This window comes from Cydia amplana, chromosome 8 (assembly GCF_948474715.1).
Source record: "Cydia amplana chromosome 8, ilCydAmpl1.1, whole genome shotgun sequence".
NCBI lineage: Eukaryota > Metazoa > Arthropoda > Insecta > Lepidoptera > Tortricidae > Cydia > Cydia amplana.
The window spans coordinates 10,345,279-10,362,850 of record NC_086076.1 but is presented as its reverse complement, the minus strand read 5'-3'; the positions used below and the strand labels follow the sequence as shown (position 1 = coordinate 10,362,850).

General features: G+C 38.0%; 1 protein-coding gene across 1 annotated transcript in view; it reads right to left on the bottom strand.

The window, feature by feature from the left end:
• LOC134650053 (calcyphosin-like protein) overlaps window positions 1-14,287 on the bottom strand; it is an 89,711-nt gene extending 75,424 nt beyond the window's left edge. The window contains exon 1 of the mRNA XM_063504877.1: window positions 14,150-14,287. Coding sequence (XP_063360947.1) covers window positions 14,150-14,228 — 79 coding nt within the window. The 5' untranslated portion in view covers window positions 14,229-14,287. The remainder of the gene's footprint in view (window positions 1-14,149) is intronic.
• Window positions 14,288-17,572: the final 3,285 nt, after the last annotated feature.

Genomic DNA, 17,572 nt, shown 5'->3' with positions numbered 1-17,572 from the left:
ACTTACGATAATGTACTAAAAAGCCACAAATTAATAAAAACTTTTTCCATTGACCCCAAAAAAACTATTGATGCTGGATAGGAATGGAATCGATTGGCATACAAAAATAGCATGTGAAAAATATAAGTTTTCATTTTCATACAAATTGTATGGGAAATGTTTTCCTCGATTTGTGGCTTTTCTAGCCGGATTTTTTTTTTGTTCCATACAAGCTTTTGATCCTCAATAGGAATGGGATCGATTGGCATCAAAAAAAAAGTTTGTCAAAAATTACCTTTTCCTCGCACCCTGTATGTTTTTTCCAAAATCTGTAAAAGCCAATCTTCATTAATTTGAAATCGAGGGAAGGTCTTCTAAGACCGTTTTCTCGTAGCAGCACGGGATCTGGTAGCTGCCCTCACTGACCCAAAAAGAAAATCCATCCTGTATTAGTTAGTGTGGTTCAAATCTTGGAAATGGCATTTGAGCCACTTTCGGATTTCCGATTGAGTTGAAATTTTGGATACGTATGCAAATCGGATGACAATGCAATCGGGTGACAAAAATGACTAATAACTAGTTTTTTGCCAAAAACTTATTCCCTATTCCAATATCTTATACTGATAGGGTATGCCCATTATAGGGGGCCCATTACTGGATCCACGTCCATTACCGGGGTTCCATTACTGGAGCTTTGGTGTCCATGACTGGAGAAAAAAACCATACTTTTAATTTATTAATTATGTGGAAACTAACTGCAGTATCTTTGATACAACACGCCTGAAACATGAAAGAAGGATAGGATATTCATCTTTTAACAAGCTAAGCGGTAGAACTTTTACATGTATCAGGGAAATATCACAAATACTCAAAATTTCCTCTTAAATGTCCCATGACTGGTGCCGTTACTATACATACCTACACATACTTTTAGATTTCGCCGTCCATAATTCTTCTGAAACAGAGCCTATGTAAACAGTTCTTCGAAACGTATAAATCCTGCAACTAAAATATTCATCAGGATGTTTTACAGTGGGGGAGCTCTCGCGGGCCCCGTTCGCCATTTGTAAATGGATTTTAAATTAATAACATTCACCTAAGGGATTGTCTAAAGCATTTGATTACGAGATGGCGGACTATCGGCTGATATTGGATTACTTTTAGACGTGAGCAGAAAAACAAGCCGGATCGTAAAATTAAATTGATTTCGAGCACGGAATAGGCATCGCTCTAGTGCGTACGTATTCGGATATAGTGCGATCGAGTGACAAATTTACATAAAGTTTCTGGGGTTTGTGTAAGTTTGGAATATTTGTGCAACTAGTTGATAAGCTATCTATAACAGTAATATATATTGTGTATTCGATTTGTAATCGTATCCTACATCATTAATCGATGTAGTGTTAATTTACCTTTGGAATTGACCAAAGGAAGTTTGCATCAATAATTGCATTCATTACTTAAATACCTGATTTGAACACAAACCAACACAGACATTCAAATATGAAATATCGGATGAGAAATATCGTTCCCTAGAAATGTTTGTACGAGTTACCATGAAACATAATATATAAGCCTAAAAGCCCGTGCGTGACGGTTCCGATCAAAGACCTCAGTTGTATGATGTGTTGACGATTTAATTACTCGTAAATTATTTATAAATGCGTTAATTCGTTACTATTAATTAACGTATATATTTTGCAAGTGCGTCGTTTATGTTTGTGCTTTATCTAACGGTAGACAGTAGATTTTTACTTTATCGTATTGCTTGCAAGCTTACAACAATAGAACCTAACTAAGGCTTAGCACGCACTGCGGTTGCGCACCGCTACCGCAAAAAAATGTAACGTACGGCATTCTTTATAAGCGCACGCACTTGCGATTTAAGAATGCCGTACGTTACATTTTTTGCGGTAGCGGAACCGCTTTTTAAAAACTGCAGTGCGTGCTAAGCCTAAGTATAAGATGTTTTATTTTAATGGCTGTTATGAGATTAATGTCTCAGCTCGGTTGTCCCTTTATAGTAGTTTATGCAACAGTGATATAATAAGGGTTCTTAAAATTCAAGGGTCGAAGTTACAAAACGAGACGTAGTCGAGTTTTGTAAAAAAAGACCCGAGAATTTTAAGAACCAATTATGAGCTGTTGCATACATTACTTTTTCTATGACAGCTGCAGCAAAAAAAAAAAAAAAGAGTTATTATTAAAAAAAAGAGTTATTATTTAAAAAAAATTGAGTTATTATTAAAAAAAAAAAAGAGTTATTATTGTAAATGAAAACATACCTCTTTCAATCAAGATGATCGGAACTTGTATCTTTAAAAAAAATAAAGCAGTTGTATTATACTCATAAGATGACTGCTAGCAGTCATCTTATGAGCCTATAGACAAAGCATTCAAATGACATTGCTTTAGATATCACTGTCAGTCATTTAATTGACACATTTAAGTGCTGGAGTAGAAAAACACATTTGCAGTTCTATGTATTAAAATATTTGATTTAAAACTTGTAAGTAATTAATCTATACTTATTATAGAAACCATTTTTCAGAGAGTTCAGTTTCAGTATTTTATCACTATATTGATACACTTAAAATACAGTAAGTTAAATTGCTAGGCCGCCTCATGTTTAGAGTGCGAACCTGCAAACATTTCACAGCATCCACTAGTAAACAGCTTTACTGAATAGCGTATGTTCGCTGACCACTGTATCACAGCAACACGGTAAAATAAATCCTATTTAGCTCGCTTTACGCCAATACCGAGATTTAGCGCGCGATTTCGGTGTAAAAGTGTATTCGTAACACCTCACGAACTCAGTAGACATGATCTCGCACGACGTAGTGTTTGAACGGTTCCCAATCTCATGTTATACTAGGCATGAGGTCAAAATGTTTCCTGAATTTTAGTTAGCCCGCCCGACACGTCCAAATTAGCGGGGACAATAGACCGATCGTTGTGTGCAAAGCCAGGCAATTAGCGAGTGTTGGTGCACAATAAGTACCACACGACAGATGTGGACAGTAGCATGCATTCGACATAAACTGACTATATGCGACGTGGATAAAGAAGTTAACTCGATAAAAATGCGTCTTATGGCAAAAGTATAAAATTTCGCTGGCCCGAAATAACGTGACTTTGTTATCTCTTCTAATGGCAACTGGCACATAAATTATGGCGTTATTGGCGTGCACACAGTGTAGTAGTCGAAGAGATATAATGCATTCCTATCCTCATTTTACTCAGGAATCTGAAAAAATTGTGGGAAAGCATAAAATGACCTATTTATCTCTTACTACTTTCTATGATATACGGCTCAGCAATCTTCATCAAATCGTCATCTTTAGCAAATCATGTCAAAGCAGAATGTCCTGAGAGATTTTTCGAAACAGGCAGTACTTACAGTCTTTCACTAAACCTTGTCGCCGCAACATCAATAAAGTGTCATCAACGCCATGTCACATGACACCGAGAGTTAAGCTCAGAGTATTCCGATCAAACGTAAAAACCGTTTTGCTGTATGGGTGCGAGACGTGGAAGGTCACAAAAGACATCTCGCGCCAGCTACAAGTTATATATTCTCGGTATATACTGGCCCGTGAAATTCTCTAATGCCAACCTGTGGAGATGCTGCAATGAGACTCCGATCAACCAGCAGATCAAGCGCCGGAAATGGAGTTGGATTGGGCACACACTCCGAAGGGATCCTGACCACATACCGAGGCAAGCCCTAGACTGGAATCCCCAAGGAAAGAGGAAACGTTGCCGTCCAATTAAGGCAGACCTGGCGCCGGACTATTATTGCAGAGGCAGAGGCTATTGGGAAGCCTTGGAGCGAAGTCAAGCACGAAGCTCAAGACCGATCCAGATGGCGGCGCACTGTGGACGCCCTCTGCCCCATCTAGGGGACATAGGACAATAAGTCAAGTAAGTCAACGCCATGTCAAAAATTGCACGTAGACAAGCCGAAATGTACTGACTTTATATCAAGTCAACGGCGGTGAAAAGGTTAAAAGATATACAAATTCTATAAAAAAATCCTATTTTAAATATATTTTAGAACCTCTGGAATTTCTTTAAATAATTACTACGGTTAACTTTATTTACAGTTACAGCCATGTTTCGAGAGCAGCAAGTAAGGCTGAAGTGAAAGAACTTTAATACTAAGGCTTTAAAGTTCTTTAAGAGTTTGCATGTCCGAATGAAAATAGAACCCAAGTGTTCTGTTATTCATTGTAGTGAATAAAGGAGCGTTTTAATCGTCTGAGGGGCAACAGCCAACATTGAAAAGTCGAAAATCGTTAGCTGCCGCTCGATCGCTCGAAAATGCAAATGCTGTTACTAATTTTACTATTGATAATGATAAATACATATTTATATACATACCAATAAATCCTCGTATCATTGTTCTCGGAATTAATTTAATATCTGCGTACACGCCGTAACGTATTGACAGAACGAACAAACACAATTACATGTTCAGTGGCTCGAGTCGAGCTCTGTGCGGATTAAACCTCGAATATTCCGCCGTATGCCGCATACATAGTTCGGCATAAAATTGTATCACTTCATGAAAAATCATAGAAAAATATCTTTTACTTCCTTTTTCACATTAATGTTTTGTTTTATTAGCAAAAGAGCGGAGGCGGTTACGCAAACTATGATGACATTTTTAAACTTTTTTGGACGTTTGTAGAATATGTATTAATGTTGCGTTGAGATTATTGATATAAAATAAATACAACTCGTTATAAAACTAGCCCAATCTTTATCAGTAGGTATCACCTGTAGGCATAACAAAGCAAAAACTGTGTTACTTATAGAAATTAATAGAATATATGCACGGTACGTCATGGGCTCATGGCAAAGCCCGTAGCTAAGCCCCGGCCAGAGAAAATCTCCAAAACAGCCCTTTCAGAGCCTAATCCTAAACCTATTCGGTTTGGACCCAACAAAAGGCACGGGCACGATAAAGGGATTAAATTTTGTAAAATTTATAGCTGTTAGGTGGTATTAAAATTGTTGGCGTGTGAAGATATTTGATTCTGGGCGGATAGTCGACCCTTTCCAGCAGTTTGCTGAAAGGATTGTTTGGGGTTCGGGAATTTTTAGGGGCTTTGTACGTTTTAAGTGAGTATCTGATACTTTCTGTTTCATTTGTTTGAACTAATTAGTTTCTCAATATTTGAAGTGGCAATATATGTTAACAGTTACTTTTGTTCCGGTTTAATCATTGTTGTTACATATTTCAACAAGGTTTCATTATTACTGGGTATGTTATTAATGTTTAATATGCACAATAATAACGTAAATTTACCGTATTGTATTCAGCAAGTACGCTTGACTTGGATACAAAGTTACGATATATTTGGCCACTTTCAAGACAATCTCTTCCTCTTTAATATGCACATCGTCCTCCACAAAATGAACGACTACATCCGAATATCAACCCAATAAAGCAAAGTGTCAACTGTTTGCTACTGTGAGTTGTTCTAAACCGTAATATTCAATTATTCCACCCCGTCCAAGGCAGGCCCTAACTTAATGTCCTTAATTTGTGAAGTAACTATCTTTTCAAGGCCTATATTCTCTGAATCCCCTCTTGAAGGCCTATTCTGTCTTAGCAATATGACATCTTATTTTTATACGAGTACGACCTTGATAGTGAGCCGTTGAGCCCCTATCAGCGTTAGCGGCTCACGCTTTTTAGGGTTCCGTACCCAAAGGGTAAAAACGAAGACCCTATTACTAAGACTCCACTGTCTGTCTGTCACCAGGTTGTATATCATGAACCGTGATACCTAGACTGTTGAAATTCTCACACAAGATGTATTTCTGTCGCCGCTATAACAACAAATACTAAACACAATAGATTATGGTACGGTACCTTTCGGGCGCGAGTCCGACTCGCACTTGGCCGGTTTTTGGTGCTGACGAAATGCAATCTGGAGTCGTCTTGTTGAGGCATTTCGCTTGTACTTTTTAGAGCGCGTGAGATGCCTATAGACACGACTCAGGGTCGTATCAGATGAAAACATTATCAAATTGTTAAAACAGGATCGGCCTCTTGACCCTCTCAGGATCTACCGCAGCAGCTCTCGACTGATCTCCCCTGAAATCTGACCTAAATTAGGCCGTTTCTAACTTAGACTTTAGAGCCCGTTGTAATTTGGTGGATAAGTGATGTGAACCAGGGATGTTGCGGATGCCGATTTTTTGACATCCGCGGATGCGGATGCGGATGCGGATTTTTAAAGGCTCACATCCGCGGATGCGGATGCGGATGCGTATGTCAAGATAGGTACATAAAAAACGTCAAATATTACATTTTAGTCATTTTTATTTCAAAATACCGGCCAAGTGCGAGTCGGACTCGCGTTCCAAGGGTTCCGTAGATTAAGTCCCACTCACGCTTGACTGCTAATTTCTAATAGGTTTTTTTGGCTAATGACTAAATTACCTAGCAAGCACTTACGCCGATGCTAAGACGTTCCTGTACCGAACTGTTCCACATCCGCATCCGCTTTAAATCCGCATCGATTTTATGCGGATGCGGATGCGGATGCGGATGTTGAAAATAATGCGGAAGTTCCGCGGTTGCGGATGCGGATGCGGATATTCGCAACATCCCTGCTGTGAACCCTAGATATGTTCGCTATTAAAAATAGTTAGATTTTTAATTATTCTTAACAAGTCAATTTTGAGCTATTGTAAGTTGTTTTAAAGAGTGTTCCTATGTAACACTATTTCTGAAAACAGTATGACTTCAACTAAAGGTTTCTAAATGTAAAAACCTGGCCATCATCAGCTTGTCTTTCTAACAAATATTGTCTTTCTAACAAATACAAATGTCAAAATAATGGTTACAAACGATTATCAACAACGGCTTGTTAAATTTGTCAGACGTTTAGCTGTTTAGAACGCCAACATTATAGGTATAAAATAGAAGCTAGTCTATGAGATAGGATTACCAACAGATTTTGTTATCTTAGAATGACACTAAATGAACGTGAATTCCATTTAAGGGTCCCTTAATGGAAACAGATTGTAATTATATGGTCCCTCAGTGCGTATTTACTCTGAGAAATGAAAGGTCATACTTAATGGTTACGCTTATAGAATATCAATGAGGAGAGACCGTATTGGGGAGATAAGTTATCAAGATTTTAGTTGAGATTGCAATGCTCTGTCATTTAGTTAACAAATAGGTGCAGATTAGCATAAACAAAGTTGATTTCGGGTCCATTTGAATCTAGTTTACATAATATCTTTACTTAAAAGACACCCTGCCTACTGTTTGAGGGAAATGTATATTGTATACGTATTGGGATTCAGCCAAATTGGTACCGGAAGTCACTCTTTATTTGTGAATTTCTGACATTGTCGGAAGTAGGTAACGATTTTTCCTAAAATGCTATATAGTAATGGACCCTATAATGGACGTGGAACCGGTAATGGGACATAAAACCACAAATCCTCTAAAATAAGTATGTAAAAGTAGTTTATAAACACTGGCAATATTTTACCATAAATAAGAGTCATAGAGCTGTTTAAGTTTGACTTTTTATTAATTTCGGTTACTTTTTAAGAAATTGGCGCCAACCCAAAAGTTGTCGTGTCACTGGAAAAAATAACTAGTAAGATTTCTTAACAACTTCGATAAGAGAGGTGAGTTCATATATTAAATTGTAATTAATTATTACTTGGTGTAAACTAGAATGTGTTTTGTTAATTGCATCTACAATGAGATAAGGTATACAACACATTATGTTGTGACTCTAGAGATGTATAAAAAATAGTGGTATTTTGCCCAATCCCATTATAGGAGCTGTAAAACTGCATACCTCCTATGATGGGATAATTTACATAATGATGCTTGCCATGGCGTAATTTCATGTTTAAACAATACAGAAGTATAATGTAGTTACTCGTACGAACTATGTCAGGATGTCTCCTCGGACTTCGAATAAATTGATATCGTTTTTACAAAATTTTATTTAACTTGCCCTGTTAGTTTGTATACAGGGTGGATTTTCTTTTTGGGTCAGTGAGGGCAGCTACCAGATCCCGTGCTGCGACGAGAAAACGGTCTTAGAAAACCTTCCCTCGATTTCAAATTAATGAAGATTGGCTTTTACAGATTTTGGAAAAAACATACAGGGTGCGAGAAAAAGGTAATTTTTGACAAACTTTTTTTTTATGCCAATCGATCCCATTCCTATTGAGGATCAAAAGCTTGTATGGAACTAAAAAAAAATTCCGGCTAGAAAAGCCACAAATCGAGGAAAACTTTTCCCATACAATTTGTATGAAAATGAAAACTTTTATTTTTCACATGCTATTTTTCTATGCCAATTGATTCCATTCCTATCTAGTATCAATAGTTTCTTTGGGGTCAACTTACGGTAATGTACTAAAAAGCCACAAATTAATAAAAACTTTTTCCATACATTTACTATGGAGAAAATGAGAAATTTAATTTTGACCCCAAAAAAACTATTGAGACTGGATAGGAATGGAATCGATTGGCATACAAAAATAGCATGTGAAAAATAAAAGTTTTCATTTTCATACAAATTGTATGGGAAATGTTTTCCTCGATTTGTGGCTTTTCTAGCCGGAAATTATTTTTTTGTTCCATACAAGCTTTTGATCCTCAATAGGAATGGGATCGATTGGCATCAAAAAAAAAGTTTGTCAAAATTTACCTTTTCCTCGCACCCTGTATGTTTTTTCCAAAATCTGTAAAAGCCAATCTTCATTAATTTGAAATCGAGGGAAGGTCTTCTAAGACCGTTTTCTCGTAGCAGCACGGGATCTGGTAGCTGCCCTCACTGACCCAAAAAGAAAATCCATCCTGTATTAGTTAGTGTGGTTCAAATCTTGGAAATGGCATTTGAGCCACTTTCGGATTTCCGATTGAGTTGAAATTTTGATTGATGACAATGCAATCGGGTGACAAAAATGACTAATAACTAGTTTTTTGCCAAAAACTTATTCCCTATTCCAATATCTTATACTGATAGGGTATGCCCATTATAGGGGGCCCATTACTGGATTCACGTCCATTACCGGGGTTCCATTACTGGAGCTTTGGTGTCCATGACTGGAAAAAAACACATACTTTTAATTTATTAATTATGTGGAAACTGACTGCAGTATCTTTGATACAACACGCCTGAAACATGAAAGAAGGATAGGATATTCATCTTTTAACAAGCTAAGCGGTAGAACTTTTACATGTATCAGGGAAATATCACAAATACTCCAAATTTCCCCTTAAATGTCCCATGACTGGTGCCGTTACTATATTTTCAAAGAATATTACCCCAAACTGCGAACACTAAGGCGGTTATCACACTTCTCTCTGTCGCATAGTTGTCTCGCTCAAACATCGGAGCGACGTGCGAATCGCATCCAGTGTGATAACCGCCTAAAACTACGAGCGAAAAATCCGACACGGTATTGGATTAAACATTTTTGTAAAACATTTATTTAAAACTTCATTGATTTGTCAGACAATATGCAATTATTCATCCGCGCACTTGTCCCTAACTTTGTCCCCACTCCACCTTTTATTCTTTAAGGGCATAACTTTCAGAAAGTACCTATTCCAACCTGTAAACACAAAGTAACCAACATACCTAACGTATGGCGTCCTTAAGCTAATCTTTCGAAACACGGATCCCCAGCGGTTAAGCCGAGTTAAAGTACTAAGGGGGTCTAGCAGTAATTAGTGTCGGCAAGTGTCAGTCAAAGTCGGCCCACCTTTATGAATATAGACGAGGTAAAAGCCACTATGTGTCTAACTAGTTAACGCTAGTTTGAAATTGTTCAGTCGAGTTAGTAGTTAGAGGTCCATTTCGAATGAGACAGTTTATTTCTGACTTTAGTCATTAAATGGGATTGTTAATTAGTTGCAGGTTTAATGTGGATATAGTTAAGCGAAATGCTCAAAATTTGTCCACAATTATAATACTAAATTATAAGACAAGACTACGAAACCCTAAAAACCAGGCAGAATTTTTTGCATTGTTTTCTGCTGGCGATTGTATGTAGTATGTACTTACTAGTAACAACATTGCAATTGGGATTAAGTATCCAAAACAGGCGGAATTCTTTAGACAGTCAGATAACTTTGGATTGAATATTTTTATATAGGTAACGATTTTAGAAAAGAACAATACAAAAAAAATACCTAAAACGGAATGAAATATTATGTAGCCAGCATAAATCAACTATAACACCGCGTTAGAACGATAACCATAATTTGTTTTTTATTCTGTTTATCGGCAAACTCATCTAGCTGTAGCAATTATTTTTTTATGAAATGGCCCCCGAGAGCAGGTAAAATATTTTAGGTGCACATTTTAAACAACACCTGACCCTTCTCACACTTAATTACTACCCCTACTGCTGGCTGATGCCTGACGCCTAACCGATGCAATGCTTTATCATGTTCACTATTTTCATATTTACGAGTATTAAAGCAAGCAAGCAACGTTTATCATATCATAACCGATAGAACACACAAATCGTTTTATTTATTTGTTAGCCTGTTGTGTCCCACTGCTGGGCACCCACTCTTTCTTCCACGCGTCTCGTTCTAATAGGGCAATTTTAGGCCAATCTTCCCGAAAGACGTCAAGATCGTGCCGCCATCTCCTTCGAGGTCTGACGTTACGCCGCACTATGTTCGGTGTCCACTCAGTAGTTTTCTTGGCCCACAAGTCGTCTGGCATACGGCAGATGTGTCCGGCCCAGTCCCATTTAAGCTTAGCGGCTATCAGGGCTACGTCGGCTACTTTAGTTCAAAATTAAATTAACGCTTACTCAACATAATGTATTGTTATGTAGGTATTAAATGTATAATCTAGAAAAGACGTGCTGCCCTAGTAACACGGTCGCATTTTTATCGTTTATCACCATGCCTGTCACGTTCTAACAAGTATGTAAGTGCGAAAGTGACGGGCATAGTGATAGTCGATAAAAATGGAACCGTGCTGTCCATGGTAATTAACCTGATTTAGATTTAACTGTTGCTTTGAAAAGCGGAATTAATTTCAGCGCGTGAGCATTAACTAGGTGCCAAAAGAAAGGTCAGATGTCAGTGAAATGAGAACAAATTATAACAGAATTCATTCCATTCTGCTGTACTTTCTCCGCCTGAGACAACACCGGCTGCTCAAAGCCAAATACTATGTTATTACACGAGCTCCAAATTACCTTATATTCTGAACCAATAATTACAAGAGAATACGCGGCCGGACGCGCTAGAGCTTCATTTAAAAGACGACTCTACATTTTAAGTGGCAGAGCAAAAAATGAATCCACATCAGTGGAACCAATTATATGACCATCAGGAGCGTGGCTCACGTAAACTGGTTCGTTCTGCGTCCAGCGCGCGTATTTTTCAACATCTTTCCTTTCGCTTTTTAGTGTTGGTTTTATGCCAGTTTGTTTGGGTTTGTTTTAAATGAATTTGGGGGTTGGGGGTATGAAGCCGACGGTATTTCTTGATGTTTAACAACATTTCGCATTACGGCGAGGTTTTGCCTCGTAAAACTTGCCGGGTCCACGGCGAGGCAATTTATTTCGCGTTATACTCGCACGGGGCGTTTGGGGTTTTTTCAAGAGTTCCCCGTTCGCCCCAGGCGAGAACAACCCTTTTCGCTGTGTGAGCTGTAAGTGGAAGAATTGTCGGTTTACGAGTTAAAAATAAAGCTGTACTGCCGGAAAAAATAAATGCTCGAGTTATACGAGGAAAAATTCTTTCGAAACAACTTCCGTATTTTATTTATATTAAGGCGTGTCCACCACGCAGTATCATACTATTACCGTAGAATAGGGAGCTAGCAGCACGAAGAGCCTCGGATCGTATACTGCAACGGACCAACCAAGATTTACGAGTACAGTGCCCGTATGCAACGCGTATCGTGCCCCGAAACGAAAATAACGAAATAGGTCGGTATGTCTGACTGAATAAAACTTAACAATAAGAGTGAGAGTGAGAATATCAGACATTCATTTAGAAAATCGATCGATGAACAAGACGAAAATGTTAAATTTACATTTTCGTATGTCGGACATGGAGAAAAACCGACACATTTTAAGTCACCCAAAACGCAGGTGCATTCCGAGTTCCGAGACCAAGGGAATACTGACATAGCGTCCTGTAAGTACGAAATAATGTGCATTATGTGGCTATAATATAACCGTGCGTAAACACGGAACATAGGCAACGTATGGTATACCAGCCGGACCATTTCACCTGTGAAATATACTGGTCGAAAATTGCTGAACGGGTCCGGTCATGGCACGCTACAGCATTCGCTGGCGAGCCGTCAAACTGTGGCTAATTCAAACTTACATTGTGACGTTACATCTAAATGATGTCAGTCGCCCGTGCGTCTCGCTCGCATCAATAGTATATGCATGGACAAGTACGAGCGCAATGCACGCGCGACTAACATTTTTTTGAAGTGAAAACTTCTTTAGCGGCGCTGTGCACTTTTTATGATGGGGAGAAAATGTTAAACTCGCGAGAGCGTAAGACGTAAGACGTAACCCTCTCTTTCTACCGCGCGGCGAAAATGTACCTATGCCTGAGCCTGCTGTTTCGTTTTTATTCACAAAAGAACTTTAGTCATAACGTATCATAATCAAGTCAATTATTTAAAACTGGACTTTTATATTAAGCAATAAAGCTAAATGTTCTAATCTTGTACGGGCTAAAATAGGATCTCACAATTACATTCTAACTTTATATCACTCAAATATAATTCAATAAAGCTACATCTTGATGAAATCACTAATAAAAATGAACTCTAGTACTGGTGAATAAAACTCAAAATATCATGACCAAATATTAGATGCGAGGCCTGCAAGGTAGGTAACTTTACAATTTCTATTCGAATTTTAAACAATTAACGCTACAAATTTAAGCTCACTGACCAGCAATTTCGGAACTAAAGTTTTTCAATAGAAAGGAGGATGGGTCAATTATACATAGTGCTGCAGACATTTTGGACTTCATTTTGGATTTCTGTCGGCACTCCCGGAGTGCAACCCGTTGTTTTTTTGTCACAATCCTCACGATGTAAGTTTGAATCAACCTGCGTGTAGAAAATGTTATCTGACACCTTACCAACTCAAGCGTGAAGCGCGAAGTTACGCCAATCGAGGTTAATTATTATAATAGGTATTTATAATAACGTAAAATACCACGGTATCATGTGTAATTTAACGCCAGCAAAATATTTCCACCCATTACAATAGCCTGGCCGTCATTTCTGCAAACCACAAATACAGACTCTACGCCTTTTGCACTTGTAAATAAAATTGGATGACAAAATATTGCCATTCCGTGATTGTTTGCTCCGAAATAGAAGGCGCAAATGTTTTTCCATCTCTGCTGAAAACTTGACAGGAAATTGGAACAAACTTTCTGGGGAACTCGTCTGTTTCACGTGGAAATTTCCGGTTTATTTATTGCCTCTGCGGCGTTTGAACATCGATCCAAAATACTTTGTTCGTAAGAAGTTTTGACTTGGGATCGCGATAGGCTTATTGGGCTGATTGATTCATTGTGGACTTAACATTCTTAACTTGAATAAAAGTTAAGTGCGAATACCGTTTGAAATTAGCCAACATATACCTATATCGCTTTGATTAGTTTAGTGTAGGTCAACTTCACTGTACCTATAGATACCGCTAGTCAGCGACGACGTATGTTATGTTTTAAAGACAACGCCTCTCGTGGATATTGGGTATATAATAATATCAGCTAAACCTCAAGACGGCAACGTTACGATAATCCAGCCAGACTAATTTTATGTCACATATCTCAAACCGACAGGTACGTAGACTCTTGATCCCAACTGGACTTAGTGTTTGACTTAATTTTTGTGGTTATTGTGGACATCAGTCGACGGGAAGATTAGCATATATGCAACAGAGATTTTTTTAATCACAAGAGCCTGTTAACCTTGTATAGCTGGTCAACCAAATCTTGTCAGTAAAAAAAGGCGCGAAATTCAAATTTTCTATGGGACGATATCCCTTCGCGCCTACATTTTTCAAATTTGCCGCCTTTTTCTACTGACAAGATCTGCTTGACCATCTATAGTAATTATTAGCTGGTAACAAGACGTGTGTAGTGTGTACTCACGATCGCTCGGCGCCATCGAAGCTGCCTCACACCACGCCGCCACTACCACCACCAATAACACTTGTTTCAGAACCGCCATGTTGCTAACACTGCAACTCTGTTTACCTCTGTCAACTTTATATAGTGGTCGACATGGCCGTGGACAACACAGACGATATTAAGTTAGACTACATAGATCACTGTGTTAACGACTGCTTTTCAGAACATATCTCGTGGTTTGTTGTTGAAATGGATTAGTAATTAATCTAACAGGTGAAAAGACAATCAATTGATTATTCTCAGCAACTTCTCTTTCAAGACTATAATTAAATAAACCATCGAAACTAATTCAAATTTCTAAGTCGATTTGTTTTTGAACTTTATTCGAATGGCTTTTCTTTGGTAATTGTTAAACTTGTCGATCGAGTTGATAATAAGAATCAAAGATTGGTCCGATTCTGCATTATTTATCTTATCACTTACTCTAACGCCCCCGTTAGGGCGATTGTGCACTACAATGAATTTTACTGTCCGGCAGTCCGAGTTTTCATGGTCCGATATGGCATGAAAAAAACGGATGATTGGCTTGTGCACTTGTCCGTCTTTTTACTCGCAGGTGCGGCGCTGTGGCATGAAAAAAACGGATGATTGGTTTGTGCACTTGTCCGTCTTTTTACTAAAAGAGAGGTAACCCAAAAGCGGCCAAGTCATGAATAATACTAATTCCAGACGCAGTGCACAAGCATATAAACACGTTTTTCATAGCTGTCATCTCGGACCGGAAAAAACTGTCCGGAATGGGGAAAAGTAAAATGTCGGACGGTAAAAATTACGTCTAGTGCACAAGCTACTATATACATTTAATGGCGTGCCATATCGGACCGTAAAAACTCGGACTGCCGGACAGTAAAATTCATTGTAGTGCACAATCGCCCATACTCGTAACATCAGGGGTTTCCCCCGGTAGACCTGATTTTGATACAAATCTCGACATAATGTGGGTTCTATGTCGTTGTATGTCTGGCATGGCCGCCTACACCGCATTATCCACGACCTTGGCAATTGGACAATCAGCTCATCTCCGGACCTGCGTAATTCTGTATTGTTCCGATTGTTTATTGTCACGTACCTTTGACCCTTTGTCTCAAACGTACTTTGAGTGCACCGCGATTAGTTTAGGCTATTGTATATTTTCGCGCATTATGTGTAATTTTTAAGGTTCCGTAGCCAAATGGCAAAAAATGGAACCCTTATGGATTCGTCATGTCTGTCCGTCTGTATGTCACAGCCACTTTTTTCCGAAACTATAAGAACTATACTTTTGAAACTTGGTAAAATGGGGTAAGAATGGTAAGATCATCGTATATTGTGCTCGGCTCGGGGCAAGATGAATCCATAAAGTGTTCTTCTTGCCACGGTGTTCGTCTTACTCGATCTCAACCTATACATATTGTCGCTAGTAGGCACATATCCTGACGATTAAACTGTCAAACATAGTAACAAATCCAAGCAAAGACGCCTGCGCAAATGATGTTTTTAAACATGAAAGTATTACGTTATCTCGAACGGTCTCCTCTGAATAATTAACTTAAGTTTGACGGTTTGATAGCACAAAGCGAAGACGAACTCGCGCGATTGATGTTATTTTGTTCCCTGATAAATGTTCGGTAGATTTTCTTCATAATGGAAACTGATGAATCACACAACTTAAATAAGGGAGCGGCTCTGGCGTGGTGTTACGAAATATTCTGCATAATACCCTCCCCGTACCTACTTAATTTGCCTTTTTCTTAAGACTTAAAAAGGTTTAGAATCTGAAGTTGGAAATCTATAAAACTTGTGACTGGTTCGTTTTATCTGAGTAACTAGTGGAAGTTACGATTGGTTTTCTTTAAACTCTTCACTGTTAAGATAAAAAAACGGTTGGTACCTACCTATACTGTAGATGGTTGTAAAAACTTTGTCATAAACCGACGCAAGCTCTTTGAGTTTAGATGCGCTAGTCAGTGACAATAGCTGAAATCGTATACGAGATTGAACTTTTTGTCCGAGTTCCATGAAATTAGCCCAAGTGGAGCTAGATCGTCTTATATTCTTTTCTTGAAATAACCCAAAAGCTCCTTTTATATCACATCTATTCATTAGTAACAGGATCCTCATAAAGCTACTGTTTTTTTACCCAATACTTATCACTACTTGAGCAATATACGAGTATTGCATCACAGTCGGAAATACACACGTGCCAAAATCAAATGGGTAATAACAAAAAGGGTGACAAAACTGGCTTGACTTGTGTCGTTTTGACGCTATGAGATTTTAAATACAGGGGCTCCTCGTCCAGTTCAAATAATATATACTTACTGTCACACACTAGAAAGCGCGGAAAAAGCTACTTATCACTCGCTCTCATAGCAAATACGAACGATTTATACGTATAGTAAGATTTTTGTGTTGTGACGAATGTTATAATTATACTCAATAGCTCGTCCTACAATTCGAACATCTTAAAAATAACTATAGTTTTTTTCGTTGTTCACGATTGATGTATCGTTGTATATCGGATTTTACTGGCAATTTTACTATCATTGTCTGAACGATGTCTAAGTTAAATGATTATAGTCTTAGGTACTTTACAGTTATTCTTATTATTCTTAATTATTAAACATCATAAATACTCGTGTTTCAGATCAGAAATATTTTTTGTGTAGGGGGGAGTATTTTTAAAGGATAATGGTTAGACGTCCTCAACTCCTCATGATCATTGTAAAGGTTAAACCCAGCTTAGTGCACGCAATCGATACAAACGCGTTGCTTCCATCTTTTGTTGTTAGGGGTTGACAGCCCCTTCGGCCACCCCACTGCGATGTAATTAACAGCGCTTGCAGCGATGCCAAGCGATTGTTGCTAAACTGTGAAGGACAATAAAAAGTAAAGCCTTTTAGTATTTCTATTCTGCAATGCACCTGATATATAGGGTGTAAATATAAAAATACTAAATAAGTCCAAAGGTTAGTTACTGGGAAAGTCGCAAGAGTTCGGTGCTAGACCGAATGGCTTTGAAATGAAGTAATAAAATGAATTTACTCGATCTAGATCCGTAAAAGGTATTTTAGTATGTTTATTTTAAAACCACTGTCTTATGATGATCACAATATAACGAGAAAACATGGAAATATATACATAATTGTATATATTTCCATGTTTTCCTACAAATAATATATGAAATTCCAAGTCGAACAAATGCATATATTTGTAGGACCACTATACTAGTATATGTACCTATACTTAACTTTAACCAAGGAACATGTTTTACCCTTCATTTTGTTTCGTCACAGTCGATTAGGCATTTCAATGTGCGTTCACAAAATTTAACTACAAATGGCCGACTTGTATTGCCATTTGATTTTCAGACGATTATAAATAGAGAGGGTGATTTTTAATGCA